Below are 17,791 nucleotides of genomic sequence, written 5' to 3' on the forward strand. Positions count from 1 at the left end.
TTTGTGCATATTGCCCCGATACCCTAGCTTGAGTTTAACCCTGAAAGTCTGTTCAATCGTTTGAATCCTACTGGACAGTATGAACTATCCAGCCAGACCACTTGGTATGTATTTCGACTAGTCCTGGGGTGTTTTAACTGGCATTTGGCCTGTTCCCATTTGTACTCATGGTGGTGGATGGGGGGATTAGCAACTGTGACGAAGTGCCTTGCTCAAGTACACAAGTGTTGTGGATAACCAGGTCAGCCTTCGAACCCACATTCTACAAATTACAGAACTTGAGTTCTCGCCCTTGATCGCTCGGCCACCTCTTGAAATCAGACATTGTGGGAGTTTGGAGATGGTCATTTCCCATTATCAAAACCAAACCATTTGATGATTTCTAGAAAATAAAGCAACTAATTAAAAAAGTCAAATTGTATCAGACGCAAACAAATACATGGTGTACCTGCATCTGTATGGCTGCATATTTCAATTTGAACAGTTAATGGCATGTACAAAGTATCTGTGTACAGTACACCCATTACTTAGTACATGCAGTTGAGAACAATGCTATCAGTGCATTGACCTGTGCTGCAATCTATCCATTGAACTTCCATATAGGGTTAACATTTCTAAAACCAATATTCCGTTTGGCTATTCACTATGCAGAGTGATTTGGGCATGGATTCACGCTTCAGCAAGCATCGCTGACACATACCTCCACCCAGCGTGCCCTTTTCCCCCGTATCGCTTTATAAGCTGACAAAAATAACCCATCATTGATGATTTGCACAGACTGCCATGCAGTGTGTGTAAATGTATGCCATTGTTAATTTCCCAGCAATAAGCCCAAGATCAACAATAAGGCAATTGTCTAGCATTCACTTGAACAATACAAGGCTGGGTTTCCCCACTTTTGCCTGTTATAAATTCAATATTACAGTGTTTTTTTAATTCTCAGATAACAAGATGGGTGGTAGCACCTTACTCAACATAGTTTGGTCATTACTGTCAAGCGAGGGCGAGTTTCCAATAACACTCCCCTCTACACTCAAAAAGGGATTTTCAAAAGCATTGTTTTGTCTTTAGAAGAAAAAAATACACCATATGCAACACTAGGACTTGAATTTTACACTGGACCGCAGGCCTAAACTAAGGCCAGCAGTTTTGGTGTCTGACCAGTAAACTCATGACAGGCCCACCTCACTGTGTAATATACTTGTAACAAATGCTATAAGGGGAAATCTTTAAAGGCAGTGGACACTATTGGTAATTAGTCAAAATAATTATTGCCCAAAAAACTGACTTGGTAACGAGTAATGGGGAGAGGTTGATGGTATAAAACATTGTGAGAAACGGATCCCTCTGAAGTGATGTGTTTTTCGAGAAAGAAGTAATTTTCCATGAATTTGATTTCGAGACCTCAAGTTTAGAATTTGAGGTCTTGAAATCAACCATCTAAACGCACACAACTTCGTGTGACAAGGGTATCTCGCAAGTTGGATGACCGACTGAGCTCAAATTTTCACAGGTTTTTTATTTTACGCATATGTTGAGATACACCAACTGTGAAGACAAGTGTTTGACAATTACCAATAGAGTCCTCTGTCTTTAAGTGCACTTGCCCTTTCAAAACAAAGCATCTGGCCTATTGAAGTATCCTTAATGCCAATATCAAGACAAAATGAGATCAATCTTCTCTCATGTCTTGTTTTTGTTCAGAACGCAGATTTTGACCCCCAAATTTTACCATGTACATGAACATGAGTTTGTACAATCAGTGTTTCCAGGCCTGGATTTTCATCTTGGAGATGGAAGGGCCGTTTTCATCATGTAAACCTTGGGCATAACCTTACTTGGGCAACTCGATTGGAAACATTTGAAGGGGTACCATTGTCAAGACCAGGGAAAGCAAGAGGCTATAGCCATGATGATGATGGCCTAATGCAATGTTGAAGCTAGACCATTTAATTTTATTTCAGCGGTGAACTCTAATTCACCTAGTCCAAGCAAGGGCAGACAGTTCAGCAAAATAATTCATGTTTAGAAATGGGACTTTCATTGCTGAAGTGCAAACTGGGGGAAAATCTGTGATGTTTACCCTTGCGACCGTGGTCTGTAATGTTACGGTTTAATTGTCGTGCCATTGTTTGGGAGAGGGGCATCTCCCTCCCAATCCACTCGCCCATTTCAAACAAGCCCAACATTTTGTTGACCGTTTCTTTTTACAGGGCAGCGCAGGGTGACAGGTCATTCCATAATCAATCGGGACCAAACTTCAAGAAATTATGTTCACAATCAAATTCCTAATTCCTCAAAAAAAGAAGTAAGCAATTCTTTAACAGAACAGTTCATCTCGCATTTGATGGAAGTAACACTACATGAAAAGTGTACGTCAATCATTCAATTAATAAAGTACAAGACAAGATGTATTAATTAAATTTTATGGCAAAATTTTGTACCCACACAACAGACCGACAAGACCAAAAAGTGACAACAATTTTTAGAAAGCATATGAATGATGATTCCAGTTCAGGGTCAGTTGCTTGCTTGCTCAGCTTGCACAAGTTTGCAGAGAACTGGCATGACAAAAAGACTGCATATCATTTTCCCATTATTTAATTAACAATTACAACTAACATGTACAAACATTTTGGGATTATTAAGCATTAGTAAGGTTAAATAGCATTATCAAAACACAATCTCAACTGAGGAGAACAACCCACCATCAAAGATGGCGCTCGCCAGCTGTATCGTGTAGTCGTCGTAAGCAATACTCAAGTTCATAATCTTACAATAATCAAATGAACAGATTCGTCCCCTTCTCCCATACTTACGTGATATTTTAAATCCCCCAAACGCAGGATTGTTACCCTTGGCGTCTGCAAACGACGTTGTCCTCGGTCTTGCACTCATACTCCAAATTCAATTTCAAAATTACTTGTCTATTTCGATCAAAATAACGAAAAATCCACTCGTTTACATGGTCGGCAGTGACCACAGTTTTGGCAGGGTAAAAACTGGACGCAAGCCCCCGTCAACCAAACAGTGTAACTGGGCCAGTTAAGACAGAATATTTCCTTTTCAGACGACTAATTCACTCTCTGCGTGAGGAAATATATCTTGGTGAAATCCTCAATTTAATTAAAAATATTTCCAGCCAGATTCTGGTGTGTTTCGAAGGGAATTCCGATGGTTTTCGGACACACATAGTCCTGTTTTGCGAATCTCCTTTCTGGTTGCCAATAATACTGACAGGGTACAATACGGTCGTGATCGATAGATCGGCAAATTCCGGAAAAGACCGAAAAGGCCATTGACCAATCAGATCATAGGACGGGAATTGACGGGAAAGGCCGATAGATTGTGGTGTGATTTCGGAGATGACTTGTGCACAGTTATCAATGACGTCATAAGAAATGGTGCTTCATTTTGGTAATATGACGGGAAAATTTTTATAGGACACTCCCGCGAAACGCTGCGCCGTGATGTGATAGGGAAGGCGCCAACCTAAAATCTGAAAGAGATTTTCCATCAGTTTCACCCTTTCTGTTACTCTCATATTTATAAAATAGAACGACTGTGTACTCGAATATTCTTCTAGTTTATTCTGTGGAGTCAAGGTTTGCAGAGATTCTGTGGTCTTCATTCCTGTATCATTTTGTAAGCTTAGTTTTGGTTTTAGATGGTTGAATACACGGGTCCAAACGCGCTAATTTTATGACCTTTGACCCTGTGTTGCTCGATTGGCCCCGCACCATGGATAAGAATGCAACAATGTGCGCATTCTCGCATGTTGTAAGGGTTGCTGTGATTTATAAGCATGGTTATTCATGTTCCAAATAATCAGCTAGCGATTTGCACTTGATTACATGAGACAGTGGTTTTTTGTGTGGACTAAACACCATAAACTACAACAACAGAGTTATCAATTTAGACTTGGTTTTAATTTTAGGGTGTTGAAATGAATGATTTCCAACCACCAGCCAGTCTCCGTGTAGCTTGTGGGCCCAATTTCAAACAGCGCTTCTGGAGGCAGGGTATTCAGGGCTTGTGAGTTTTGCTCATGTGTTGTGTATACTCCAAGTTACTAAAAATACTATTACTAGGCATTCTACGCTACAACATAGCTGTACTGCAGAAACTTGGCACTTGCCTAGCCCACCTTGTTGAGCTGTTAATGGCTCCGCTTTTAACATCGGTCTCGTCACTGTCACGTTAAAAGCGGAGCCATTAACAGCTCAACAAGGTAGGCTAGGCACTTGCCATGCAAGCTGAAAAAGGATCGGCGCTTGCAGAAACAGGGAATTCTGCGCTTCTGTAAAGCGTATATTAACGGTTAATTAAGTGGTGAAATTTGGCTGGTGGGCGTGCGTACTGGTATGGTACCCACATGGTTACGGTACTATGCACATGATGCGCACTACTGAGACTTTGTCTCCGTCTTGCAGAGTGCATTTTTTTAATGAAAAAGGAGTAAAAGCAAAAGCCTGCTTCATTCACACTTCATGTTAAACTTTAAAGCAAATACAAAGTGAGTTTTGCTAGTGCAATTATCTGTTAACGCTGTATTTCCAATTGTTAGAAAAGAAAATTTGCTTCGCTTTTGCGTGAAGTATGAACTAGATTTACTGGTTCTAGCCATCGTCCCTACAGTCCCGGCCAAAATGCTTGAGCCACCCATTCCTAACGTTACATAAAACCATTCCCTCTACACTTCCCACTGTGATCATTCTCTCCCCCCCGTCCCCCCGCTCTGTGTTGACTGTAACACAGAAGACCGTGCAATCAGAACCAACATTGAAAGGGGGCCGGGGGCCCAACGAGATAGGTCAGGGATAGCTCTGTCTAGTAAAAATGTATACAAAGACAGTGTCAAGAAGGCAGTACACCAAGCTCCCTCTTATCCACTCTTTGTAAACTTTAGACATACACGTACTTGGGGATCAAGAGTGGCTTCCATTTGACGCCCTTGCATGCGCATCACAAGCAGCCACACCCACCATTAAACAAATTGGGAGTCAACCAATAAACATAGCTGACATGACTGAAACACCATTCAGTAACTATAGGATTTATATAGGATTCCTATAGAATTTCTATAGATTTTTCGTCACTTCTTTGATTCCTATAAGATTCCTACACGATTCTTGTGGTTTTTTTTTTTAAGGGTTCCCACGCTTGCGTGCAAGCGCCGAATTTCTACGCTAGCCTTGTGAGTGGAGAATGCACGCACAGAAGCCAAAATTTGCAGCTAGCACATGAAATACACTTGGCGTAAGCACAGAATTCCCTGCTTCCATAAGTGCCAATTCTGTGCTTACGGTAAGCAGAACCATGAAATTGTGCCCTGTAGTGTTGTATTTGCGGTGATGCACAGAGTCTGTAAACCTCTTGAGTTACCGGTACCATCTTGAAGGTTCTGGGTCTAGAATAACAGGGAACCTAGGGTACCAGGCCATGTTTCCTGAATTTTCACTTTTATCAAATCTACTCTCTGAATATCACACCTTGTCCTTTGCTTCATTTCAGGATTTTCTGTCACCGAAAAGAACAACAATGACATCCCAAGTCAAGATGGAAGACACAACGGATGGCCTTTCCAAAGAAAAAAGTTGTCATGACAACACAAACAAAGATGTAGCAGGGACCAGCTCTAATGCTCAAGGATTCCGGCGCTCTTCCCGGAGACGTGTTGCCCCACCCGTCTTCGTGCCCCAACAGAAAAGGAAGGTCTACAGACACTGGAGCCCCGCAGAGAAGTTTGCGCTACTAAGATATTTGAACAGGTATGATACATAGTGTAGGAGTATGCCATCGCCTTATAACATGGCTGCTCGCATAAAAGTCGATTCTCGTAATCTTGAATCTCTCGACTAGAGCCTGTTTATAACACCTTCTTTACATGGTGTAAGTTAAGGAGGTGGACTCAGCAGAAATCAGCAGAGACCAGGCAGCCTACAAACTCTTTATTCAAGTACTTAAAGCCATTGGACCCTTTCGGTACAGAAACCAAAAAAAAAAGTTCACAGATTTATAAATAACTAACGGGGTTTACAGAAGGTAGTGGTGAAAGACTTCCCTTGAAATATTATTCTATGAAATGCTTTACTTTTTGAGAAAACAGTAAAACAATATAAATTCTCGTTAGCGAGAATTAGGGATTTATTTTAAACACATGTCATGACACGGCGTAACGCGCGGATACACGGGTGGGTTTTCCCGTTCTTTTCTCCAGACTCCGATGACTGATTGAGCCTAAATTTTCACAGGTTTGTTATTTGATAAAGAAGTTGTGATACACGAAGTGTGGGCCTTGGACAGTAGTGTTTACCGAAAGGGTCCAATGGCTTTAAACAAAACTTAGAATATTAGATGCAGCAGTATGTCATTAGCCAACCTCGTTCCCAGGTGTGATCGATCTCGCCGCGCCATTTTTTTGCCCAGCCTGCCTTGCTCGCTCATAACCCCTTGAATTGCTTCATAGAAACGTGCTAGAATCTAGCACATTTTAAGTAGCGCCTGTGATTCATCCTTTCTACGGGCACCAATTGTCTTCTGCCTTATAAAGGATGTTTTTGTTTTTTTTAAATATGTTCGTACGCTAAGAAACGTGGGTGTGATCATATGCAAATATCTTAAAACTATGTGTGCAGCACTTAGCATCTAATGCATAATTAATTTTATGAGCCAATCAGCGTTGTTTCTCAAGACATCCATTCTGAACCAGGGGTAAGTGACGAGAGGTATTGATATGGCGCGCTGCCCATGGTAGCGAGGCTGGCCATTAGTAGATTGACTCAAGTCTAATGCATCACCTTATATGTAACCGCATGTAACAGTCAATTCTCGTAATCTTGAATAAAGCTTGACTGTAGCCTCTGACAAACGAAGTTGTTACCTTCTTTAAACATAGGATTTGAGGCACTGCATGGTGTTGGTGAGGTATCAATAGATATTGTGTTCGCGGTAAAACCATGACCATGTGTGTGTCTACTTGCCTGGTAGATTTTGTTCTTAAAAGAACTTGTCTTGCTATTTCTGAAACGGTTCAACGCTACAGTAGTAACCCTAGCCAATCTCGTTTCTTTCGTTCAGGTTAAACAATCGTGAGATTCCTCGTGCTACCGTGTTTAACCGCTATCCCTACGGACTTATCAAGAAACACATCAAGACGAAATCGCTGGATGATATTAGGATGATTCTATCCAGGCTGGAGCGTAGAGGAGCAGGTATGGTAGACGTAGACTGGGCCCCTGTCTTCACCCTCAAGGATAAAGACAGGTCCCTGCCGCTAGATACAGTGATACCATCGGATACAGTGATATAAATGTGCATTCATAAAATAACCCAGACAGTTTCGCTACTCCTATTGGTGGAGAGCGCGTCATGAGGAGGTGTTTAAAGGCAGTGGACACTATTGGTAATTACTGATACAGTGTCTGTTATAAATGGCACTCCTGGCGCTGAATTGTCAATCCTGTTGGAGATTGTTTAGAATGAAATGAAGCAGCCATAATATAACACCTTGACATGGGTTGTTTCATTTGTCATTGCAGCTGCAGCACTATTGCGGATGAAACAGCAGAGTCCAATTGAGGTAAGTGATGATGACGCTTAAAGTCAGTGGACACTATTGGTAATTACTCAAAATAATTATTAACATAAAACCTTTCATGGTGACGAGTAATGGGGAGAGGTTGATGGTATAAAACATTGTGAGAAACAGCCCCCTCTGAAGTGCCATAGTTTTGGAGAAAGAAGTAATTTTCAACGAATTTGATTTCGAGACCTCAAGTTTAGAACTTGAGGTCTCGAAATCAACCATCTAAACACGCACACAACTTCGTGTGACAAGGGTGTTTTCTTCTTTCATTATTATCTCGCAATTTCAAAGACTGATTGAGCTCAAATTTTCACAGGTTTGTTATTTTATGCATATGTTGAGATACACCAACTGTGAAGGCTAGTCTTTGACAATTACCAATAGTGTCCACTGCCTTTAATCTGAATCAACATTCATGGCGTGTCATTGGTGAGCAGTCCAGTTCACTGGACCCAAGCTCTGGTGTTGTCAGCAGCAGTGTGCGGGTTCGATACCCGGTCATAACACTTGTGCCCTTGAGCAAGGCCCTTAACCATAATTGCTTCGTAAAAAAGGTGGGAAGGTCCCTAGTGGATGATGTACATTAACATTAAAGGGAAGGTTTCCCACAATGTTTTATACTATCAACAGCTCTCCAATGCTCGTTACCAAGTCAGTTTTTAAGTTAACATTTGATTTGAGCAATTACCAAACATGTACCTTCCCTTTAAGAGCTCATTTTAAAAGTATTTATAAGACCAATTCCTTTATGGCACCATCTAATGGTTAACATAATGCTGTGGCGCAATAGGCTGCCGATCAGACCGGGACAAACCCTTTCTCTTTACGTTAGTACACTGGGTTCTTTTACGTGCATTACAAACACACAGGACCTATGGCTTTAGGTCCCATCCAAAGGACGCAGCTTGTCAAGACTTGGACTCGAACCCATGCTCTGCTAATCAAAATCTCTAGAGTTAGAATTTATTTCGCTGGACCGCGGAAGGACACAAGTTTCACACACGGGACTAAAACACAAACTCTGATCAGAAATACTGGGCTCAAGTTTGGTGCCAGAGGGAAGGTAGCCAAAAGCTCAAATCGGTTAAGTTCAGTTATCACCTTGATGTGGCCCTTCGGCATTCTAGAACAGAAAGTGGTCAGTGGTTAAGAATGAATTGTGATTTCATTTTTTTTTTTTTTTTTTCAGAGTTGGTGCAAAATGGCAGATAATCTGACAGTTCTCACAGGTGACGACAGCTCTCGTCATTTGATTCGGGTAAGAATTCCTTTGAAGTAATAAAGCACCAGGGAACTGCAATTTTTAAATAATTTGGGGTTGAACGAACAAATGTGACTGTTAGCTGGTTAGTGGGATTTGAGATTCTGGTAGGAGATTCTTTTCCCCCAAACACCGAATTGTGTACAAACGTCTTTTGATAGCACTTTTGAATCGTCCTCCTTCAGTGCATACCAAATTTATACCAGTGTTATCCACTAGTGCTGTACAAGTGTTATATAAGCATTGTACAGGTATTTTAACAGTGCACACCAAAGTTTTAAAGGTGGTGTACCAGTGCTTTACCAGTGTTTTACTAGTGCTTTACTAATTTTTTACTAGTGCTTTACTAGTGTTATACCAGTGTTTAACAAGTGTGTTACAAGTGTTACACCAGTGTTTTCGCGTGTTACAAGTGTTATACTGGTGGTGTACCAGTGCTTTACCAGTGTTTTACTAGTGCTTACTAATGTTCTACTAGTGCTTTACCAGTGTTATACCAGTGTTACACAGGTGTAAGTACCATTGTTATACTAGTGTTTATACCTGTGATTTACCAGTGTTATACCAGTGTTACACAGGTGTTGTACCATCGTTGTACCAGTGTTATGACAGTGATTTACCAGTGTTTTATCTTCCTCAGGTATGCAGAGTCATGGCACTTGAAAGCATCGACGACGACAGCTCTGATAAAAAGGTAAAAATCACAAAGAAGAAATTTGCAGCTTCGGACGCTTCAGATGCTTCACCCAATTCAGCTTCTGCATCTACCTCTGCGGACACCTCAACCACTCAGAATTCTATATCCACATCCGAAAGGACCTTGACAGCATCGTCAAGTCAACCTGAAGAGCTCGGGACCGGCCAAGACGCCATCGAGACGCCCTGTGAGGATACAACAGGGAAACCTAAAAAGAAAATTGGGAGGCCACCCAACAAGAAAGTCGCCAAAAAGCAAGAAAAGGACAAGATTTTAGGCGACCCGGATTATGAATCCATCTATAAGTACATAGGGGGTTTGATGCAAGGCGAGCAAAAAGAAATCGGAGGACTAGGTGAGATGATTTAATAGTATTGATTTTATAACTATAGTAATAATATAGGTTTATGCAGGCCTGAAACTTCACACTAGGCAAGGAAGGCGATTGCCACCATGCCTCGTGGTCATTGCCTTAGTGCCACATGAAAATTAACAGAGCTGTTTAATTTCATGTGGCACCAAGGCAATGACCAGGAGGCATTGTGCCCTTTACCAAGGAGAAAATGCCTTGGTGCCCTTGCACTTTCAAAAATGAAGCATACAGGCCTGAATGTGTCACTTGAGCCTGTTGGGAAAGACTCTACTAGGGTTGAAAACGTTGGGCCATTAACTACTACTTATCCCCTAAGGTGATCCCCTGGCTGCAGTTACTTTCCAAGTTGTATCTTTAGGGCCACTGATTTTCCGCGATCGCGGAAAACGGACGGAATTCGCGGAATCCGCCCTTTGAAACGGAAAACGGGATTTCAGAAAATTTGATTTTTTTTTTTTTTTTTTTTTTTTTCTTGACGCCAAAACTATTGAAATTGCATTCTTTATTAAGATACTTTTTGTTAAACTAAAAAGGCATCAGAAATCAGACCATTAAAAAGTACGAGATCGTAACCGTGGATCATTCTGTTCTACTTCACACCATCCTCAATGTTTACACACATGATGTACACACGTTGTTAACATGGTTAAGCGAAGGGCATTATTCGCGGCACGTTTTAAACATTTTTTGTTCACCCAAATTGCATTTTCTCCCTCTCTTTTACCAACAATAATACACAAACTAGCTTACCTATGATCTATAAGAACACATACAATGTTTTTTCATCTCGGAAAGGTCTAAAATAAAACCGTAAACTGTCAACATTCTGTCGCCAAAGCGAAAACAAAATGGCTGACATTTTGTTTGTGGATGGAGAATGGTCACGTCCATAGACTTGTTCCCAAGTCTTTGATCGTGCTGAAACAGCGCCCTCTTGTGGATACACTCCTGTCATTAGCCTACAATGTGGCTGATGCAGAGAATCAACTGCAGTTTTAGACTTGGAATCAAGTCTATCACATCATGTGCATTGATACTGCAGTCACAGTGCAACCTTTTTAGAACAGCAGTATACAAAAGAATCCACAATTATAAAAAAAAGTATTTTTTTGAAATTTGTCAGTTCAAATGAACATTTTACGAAGTCAACAGTGCAACTTATCTCAAATTGATTTTTATAAGTGTGTCCCTGGGTATGAAACAACCTTTTATCTAATTAAAAAAACATGAAACGGAATTTTTTGTGCCTGAAACAGAATTCATGTTTTTGCCAAACGGAATTTGCACTTTTCTGAAACGGAAAATCAGTGGCCCTATATCTTAAAGGAACACGTTGCCTTGGATCGGACGAGTATGTCTATAAAACCGTTTGTTATGAAATGCATATGGTTAGAAAGATGTTCAAAAAAACTTCCCTTGGTAAAATTTGACAAATGCGGCTAAATAGACTGTCTCTTAGAGCTAACCATGTGTACGTGTAGGTCAGTCCTTGTACTTGATTAAATAATCCTACTTTTTTCCCAAGGACCAAATATGAAGCAGGCAGAGGTCGTTGGTTCAGATCCCATTCTAGTCAATGTATCTTTGTTCAAACCAAACTATTATTATCTATGTCTAATAACTGACTCTCTGGTTTTTTACAGAATCCCTCATTGTTTTGGATTGCCTGAAGTCCATAGAAGTGCAACTCAAAGGAAGAAACAACGCAGAACAAAAAAACTTTGTACAGAAACGCTTCGTTGACATTCTTCAAAACTTGTATCTGACTGTGAACAATGATGGTGATAATGCAGTTGGAGTTCCTCCAACTATCACAACAGAAGATCTGATTGGTTCAGGGAGTAGCCAATCGCAGGCAAGATCAAATAAGCCTGTCCAATCAGTGGACTCAAACACTGCAGCAGCAATGAACCAATCAGAGGGTACCTTTGATGGCCAATCGGCTACTGATTCAGGGCAGCCGGGCCAATCACAGAGTTCGTCTCATTCATCAATGCAGCAGACTGTGCCAAGTGAGACTGCACATCTAAAAGCGGACCCCAAGAAGTTTAAAACTATCGGCCTAGGGAGCATCAATCCATTCAATGTACCAGTTAAGTTACTAGAAATAAGAAAAGACAGGTAATGACATCATTGAAACCTAACATAAGGCTGACCCAAGACAGTTTAAAGCTATCGGCCTAGGGAGCATCAATCCATTCAATGTACCAGTTAAGTTACTAGAAATAAGAAAAGACAGGTAATGACATCATTGAAACCTAACATAAGGCTGACCCAAGACAGTTTAAAGCTATCGGCCTAGGGAGCATCGATCCGTTCAATGTACCAGTTAAGTTACTAGAAATAAGAAAAGACAGGTAATGACATCATTGAAACCTAACATAAGGCTGACCCAAGACAGTTTAAAGCTATCGGCCTAGGGAGCATCGATCCGTTCAATATACCAACATGGTCGGCCATTTTATGGATTAAATTTGTGTACACAAAATGGCCGACCGTGTATCTTAGCGACATTACAGGAACACCGTGCAATTTCCAGGCATGTTTGTGTGGATCATTATAGGCCTAGTCTACTTTTAAATTATCTATCTAACACATGCACTTCATAACAAATGGTTTCAACTGCTTTTCAAAAACCAACTTGACCGATCCAGGACAATGTGTTCCTTTAAAGGCAGTGGACACTATTGGTAATTACCCAAAATATTTATCATCATAAAACCTTTCTTGATTATAAGTAATGGGGAGAGATTGATATTTTAAAACTTTGTGTGAAACGGCTCCCTCTGAAGTGACGTAGTTTTCAAGAATTTTTGGTTAGAATTTGAGGTCTTGAAATCAAGCATCAAAACCACACAACTTTGTGTGACAAGGGTGTTTTTTCTTTCATTATTATTTCGCAACTTTGACGACCGATTGAGCTCAAATTTTCACAGGTTTGTTAATTTATGCATAATGGTTGAGATACACCAAGTGTAAAGACTGGTCTTTGACAATTACCAATAGTGTCCATTGTCTTTAACCCTCTTGACAATGTTTGAACAGTGTTATAGAATAACTTTCATGAAATATGACCTGCTTCAATTTTGTTTTGAAGTATCATGTGTTAAAGGAAGGGTACACAATTGGTAATTATGACCATAAAACCTACTTGATGAAGAGCACTGGAAAGCTGTTGATAGTACATGTATGTTTACATTGTAAAACAGTAGAAATGACCCCCTTTGAAGTAATGCATTTTAGAGAAAGTGCTTTTTTTTCATCAAAGACATTTGGATCTTTCTCGGGCATCTGAAAGCACACATTCTATGCAACAAGGGTGCTTTTTTTTTCTTTCATTATTTTCGTGGTCCATGGACCACTTATGTGTATGTTTGGATGCTGTAGTTCACTGACAAAGAACGCACGAGAAGGGGTAGTTCGTGTCTTCATGTCTTCATGTCGTGAGGTTCATGGATGATAGCGCCCTCTCTTGGGGGAAATTGTGACAGATTAACAGGTAGACTGGGTCCCTGTCTTTATTCCAAAGACAGGGACCTGCCATTCAGACCCATTGATTCCATTGGATACGATGATATCATTGGATAAATGCAGTCACATGACATGAGCTTTCCATATGTCCAAACGGTACACTCCTTTCACATCATGGAAGTGATCTCGTTCATACAAAATGATTGTTAACACTTGAGGCATTCTTGAATTAAATGTAAATTATCTTCAACTTTGAAATACATGATCGGTCTTTCTTTATGTTTTGTTCTGAATTTTGTTTGTTTTTAAATCATTACTATTATAATGATTGTCTTTACACTTAGTTGTGATTTTTGCACTGGACAATAGTGGTAATTACTAAACATAACTGTTAACATAAAAAACTTACTTGGTGACGATCAATGTAGAGCTGTTGATAGTGTAAGACATTGTGAGAAACGGCTCCCTGAAGTACATGTAGCGTAATTTTTTAGCAAGGGGTAATTTCTTACTTAATAAATAATAAAAAACTTCAGCTGAAGCCTTTTATTATGCATCTGAAAGCACTCAATGGTGTTATTTCTTCAAACTATTCTCCTGCAAATCATGACCAATTGAGCCCATTTTTCATATTTGTTATTTTATGCGTATGTCGGGATACACCAAGTGAGAATACCGGGCCCACTTTCATAGAGCTGCTAAGCCCACAAATTTGCTTAGCATGAAATGTTTTCATTGATAAAAACAGGATAACAGGATTACCAACCAAATTTCCATTTGTTACAAGTTGCTTGTAACTGGTGTTCAGCTGTTGTTTGCTTATCCTGGAAATCACATGGAAATTTGGTTGGTAATCTTTTTTTTATCAAGGAAGAAATTTCATGCTAAGCAAATTTTCCGTGCTTAGCAGCTCTATGAAATTGGGCCCTGGTCTTCGGACAATAATTACTTGTTGTTTGATGTATATGATTGATCACACAAACATGAACACTGTCTGCAACTCTTTTTTCTTAAAGGCAGTGGACACTTTTGGAAATTACTCAAAATAATTATTGGCATAAAACCTTACTTGGTAACGAGTAATGGGGAGAGGTTGATTATATAAAACATTGTGAGAAACGGCTCACTCTGAAGTAACGTAGTTTTCGAGAAAGATGTAATTTTTCACGACGTTGATTTCGAGACCTCAAGTTTAGAATTTCATTTCTCGAAATCAAGCATCAGAAAGCACACAACGTCGTGTGACAAGGGTGTTTTTTCTTTCATTATTATCTCGCAAACTCTACGACCGATTGAGCTCAAATTTTCACAGGTTTGTTATTATGCATTTGTTGAGATATACCAAGTGAGAAACTGGTCTTTGACAAATCACCAATAATGTCCACTGTCTTTAAGCTCTACCATTCTAGTCCTGCATAATTCCTTTAAGTTTTTGAGGCCAGGTCTAAATTTACGGTTAAAATGCTACATTGATGTTAATAAAGGTGGCCACAGACATCACCGCTTCATTCAAACGAGGGGAGTCGAACCAGGGGGCTCTAACACTAACAGTGAGAAGTAAACAAGCCGTGGGAATTATTGTTTACGCAAACTTATTTCATCGGGTTTTTTTTTATGGTTTTTTTAGGATCATGCGTGCAGTTGCATGCGTGCACCCCCCCCCCACTCCCTTCAACCATGGAGGAATAAATTAGATAGTCCAAGGTGAAAATTCAATATGATTTTAATTAAGGCTTCAATGAAGCGAGCAGCAATTAGATTTAAATGACCACCCGTTCCTTACTTATTCAGAAAATCCTCTCTGCATCACGTAGTTTGACCGAGTTTATTGGGGCCAACGCAATAAAGGCACTGGACATGTTTGGTAATTGCCAAAGACCAGTACATGTGTGTATTCTCACTTGGTATATGCCAACATATGCACAAAATAACAAACCTGTGAAAATTTGGGCTCAATAATGGTCATCGATTTTGCAAGAGAATAATGAAAGAAAAATACCTTTGTTGCAATACTGTGTGTACTTTCAGATGCATAATGAAAGACTGGAGCTGGAGTGAAAAATCACCTCTTTCTCAAAAACTACGTAACTTCAGAAGCAGCCGTTTCTCACAATTGTTTTTATTACAGGTTTCGCAAGTGAACGGATACAGATACCGATTTAACACTTTGTGTGTTCACGTACGTGACGCATATCCGCGGAATATCGTATTTTTGCACGGTAGCTCATACATGTCGTAGAAAAAAGCGATACTGTTTTGCAGAATTTTAGTTGTTTTTTTGTCCCAGATCAAAAAGAATTCCCATGGAATTGCTCTCACTTATATCGTGCTTGATATAGATAGAAAACTGCAGTAATGTACAAGCAAAACGATGAGAAAATGCAGTGTATAAAACACGGGGTCTATATCGGTCATGTTTGTCAGAAAAACACTCGTGATGAATGCGAGCGCACACAAAGTGAAACATACCTATAGTTTGCTAATCAAATTCCAACTGTGACCCGGCTGACGTGAACGGATTAAGTTATCATATCTGTATCTGTATCCGCACGCTTGCGAAACCTCTCTAATATCAACAGCTCCCATTACTCATTACCAAGTAAGGTTTTATGCAAGCAATTATTTGAGTATTTACCGAAGGGTGTCCAGTGCCTTTAATAGGAATATTGATTGTAACAGGTTGTGCGGTTTAGTTGTACTCGCCAGTCATCCTTGCGTCCTTTTCTGAATTGAACTTTAAAGGAACACGTTGCCTTGGATCGGTCGAGTTGGTCTTTGAAAAGCATTTGTAACCGTTTGCTATAAAATGCATATGGTTAGAAAGATGTTTAAAATGTAGAATACAATGATCCGCACACGTTTGCCTCGAAATTGTGTGGTTTTCCTTTTACTTTGCGAACTACACGGTTGGCCATTTATGGCAGTCAAAATCTTGACTCCCATAAAATGGCCGACCGTGTTTGTCGACGAGGTAAAAGGAAAACCACACAATTTCGAGTGATACTCGGCGTGAACAAACGCATTTATACGAAGTATACCTCATTACGCAACTATAAAGGTCATCAATAAAACGCAAAATTGTGCCGACACAATTCTTAGTACGGTGACATAACAAAATACTACGGCGATATAACACCGTTTCAAAAAATTAGGAATTGGCACATACGAGCCATCTTAGAATCCAAATGACGCATCTTATGTACGTCCGTGTCCCCCCCCCCCCCCCCTTCATTGTCCTTCATCACGCTTCAGCATTCGAGGTAAACAACTGCTGATAAAAAAACCTGTGCGGTAGCTAAATTTTACGGCAACGGAATATGCATTTTATTCGGAACAAATTGCGAAATAATTGCGTCCCTTCCAAAAATCAATATTTTCCCCGCTCGTGGTGGAATTAAGGCTCTGGTTTGAAAACTCAACTGAAAAAAATAAGACCACAGTCATAAGCAAAAGGGCAGGATAAAGTGCTTGAAATAACAAACCTCCTGTGTAAATTTGGGCTGAAATGGTCATCAAAGTTGCAAGAAAATAATAAAAGAAAGACCACCCTATAGAATGTGTGTTTCCAGATGCCTGATAAATGTTTCATGTCTTATGCCTTCCTCATATTTAAATTGTGTGGTGAAAACTACTCTTTCTCTAAAAATACATAACTTCAAAAGGTGTCAATTCTAACAATGGTTTATAATATCAACAGCTCCCCAGTGCTGTTTAAGTGCTGGTATCAATTTGTTGAGTTTACCAAATTTAAACCCTCCCTTTAAAGATTTATTTAAATTTTCGGTAAGCCATTAGGACACCTTTGGTATTTGTCTCAGACCAGTATCATCACTTGCTGTATCCCCAACATAATGCATAAAATAAGAAACCTGTGAAAATTTGGACTCAAATGGTCACAACGTTGAAAGAAAATAAAGACAAAAAAGCACACTTGTTGCACAGTGTATATGCTACATGCATGGAAAGAAGCTGCAGGATAAAGTCTTCTTCAAATTCAAATATTTTAGTGCGAAACTACCTCAAAAACTACATTACTTCAGATGGAGCTGTTTCTCACACTGTTGTATACTATCAACAGCTCTCCTTTGCTTGTACCAAGTAGGTTTGATGCTCCTATTTTGAGTAATTACCAAACGTTTTCAGTGCCTTAATCATTTGTTCGGTGGACTTAAGTTGTGGAGCTTAAAGAATGTGGTTCGAATCCTGGCCTTGTCAATCAGGGAATTGTGTCTCTGAGGACGGCTCTTTATCATAATTGCTTCTCTTCACCCAGGAGTACAAATAGTTACCAGCGATAGCTGGGGAGTAACCTGCGATGAACTGGCGTCCTGTCATTGGGGAATAGTAATAATACTCCCAGTCGTTTAAAGGCAGTGGACACTATTGGTAATACTAAAAATA

General features: G+C 39.9%; 2 protein-coding genes across 4 annotated transcripts in view; one reads left to right on the top strand and one right to left on the bottom strand.

The window, feature by feature from the left end:
* LOC117301274 (glycogen synthase kinase-3 beta-like) overlaps nucleotides 1–3,211 on the bottom strand; it is a 34,382-nt gene extending 31,171 nt beyond the window's left edge. The window contains exon 1 of the mRNA XM_033785156.1: nucleotides 2,820–3,211. Coding sequence (XP_033641047.1) covers nucleotides 2,820–2,898 — 79 coding nt within the window. The 5' untranslated portion in view covers nucleotides 2,899–3,211. The remainder of the gene's footprint in view (nucleotides 1–2,819) is intronic.
* A 245-nt stretch (nucleotides 3,212–3,456) lies between these two features.
* On the top strand, nucleotides 3,457–12,531 carry LOC117301260. Of its 3 annotated transcripts, none has more exons than XM_033785133.1 (7): nucleotides 3,457–3,645; nucleotides 5,515–5,771; nucleotides 7,081–7,214; nucleotides 7,542–7,582; nucleotides 8,778–8,846; nucleotides 9,490–9,901; nucleotides 11,563–12,531. In XM_033785133.1, exons 2-7 carry the CDS (start codon nucleotides 5,542–5,544, stop codon nucleotides 12,042–12,044), a joined length of 1,368 nt encoding a protein of 455 aa, XP_033641024.1. In that variant the 5' UTR covers nucleotides 3,457–3,645; nucleotides 5,515–5,541; the 3' UTR covers nucleotides 12,045–12,531. The 3 variants fall into 3 exon arrangements, with proteins under 3 accessions (XP_033641024.1, XP_033641026.1, XP_033641027.1); XM_033785135.1 differs by having other exon boundaries at nucleotides 3,457–3,605; XM_033785136.1 differs by lacking the exon at nucleotides 3,457–3,645 and adding an exon at nucleotides 3,825–4,035.
* Nucleotides 12,532–17,791: the final 5,260 nt, after the last annotated feature.

Source organism: Asterias rubens, chromosome 17 (assembly GCF_902459465.1).
Source record: "Asterias rubens chromosome 17, eAstRub1.3, whole genome shotgun sequence".
Classification (NCBI taxonomy): Eukaryota; Metazoa; Echinodermata; class Asteroidea; order Forcipulatida; family Asteriidae; genus Asterias; species Asterias rubens.

Bases quoted from the DNA above. Each gene is read 5' to 3' on its own strand.
- LOC117301260 (XM_033785133.1), top strand. From the start codon at position 5,542: ATGACATCCCAAGTCAAGATGGAAGACACAACGGATGGCCTTTCCAAA. The intron at 5,772-7,080 runs GTATGATACATA...TCTTTCGTTCAG, and splicing joins CTACTAAGATATTTGAACAG to GTTAAACAATCGTGAGATTC. The intron at 8,847-9,489 runs GTAAGAATTCCT...TATCTTCCTCAG, and splicing joins GCTCTCGTCATTTGATTCGG to GTATGCAGAGTCATGGCACT.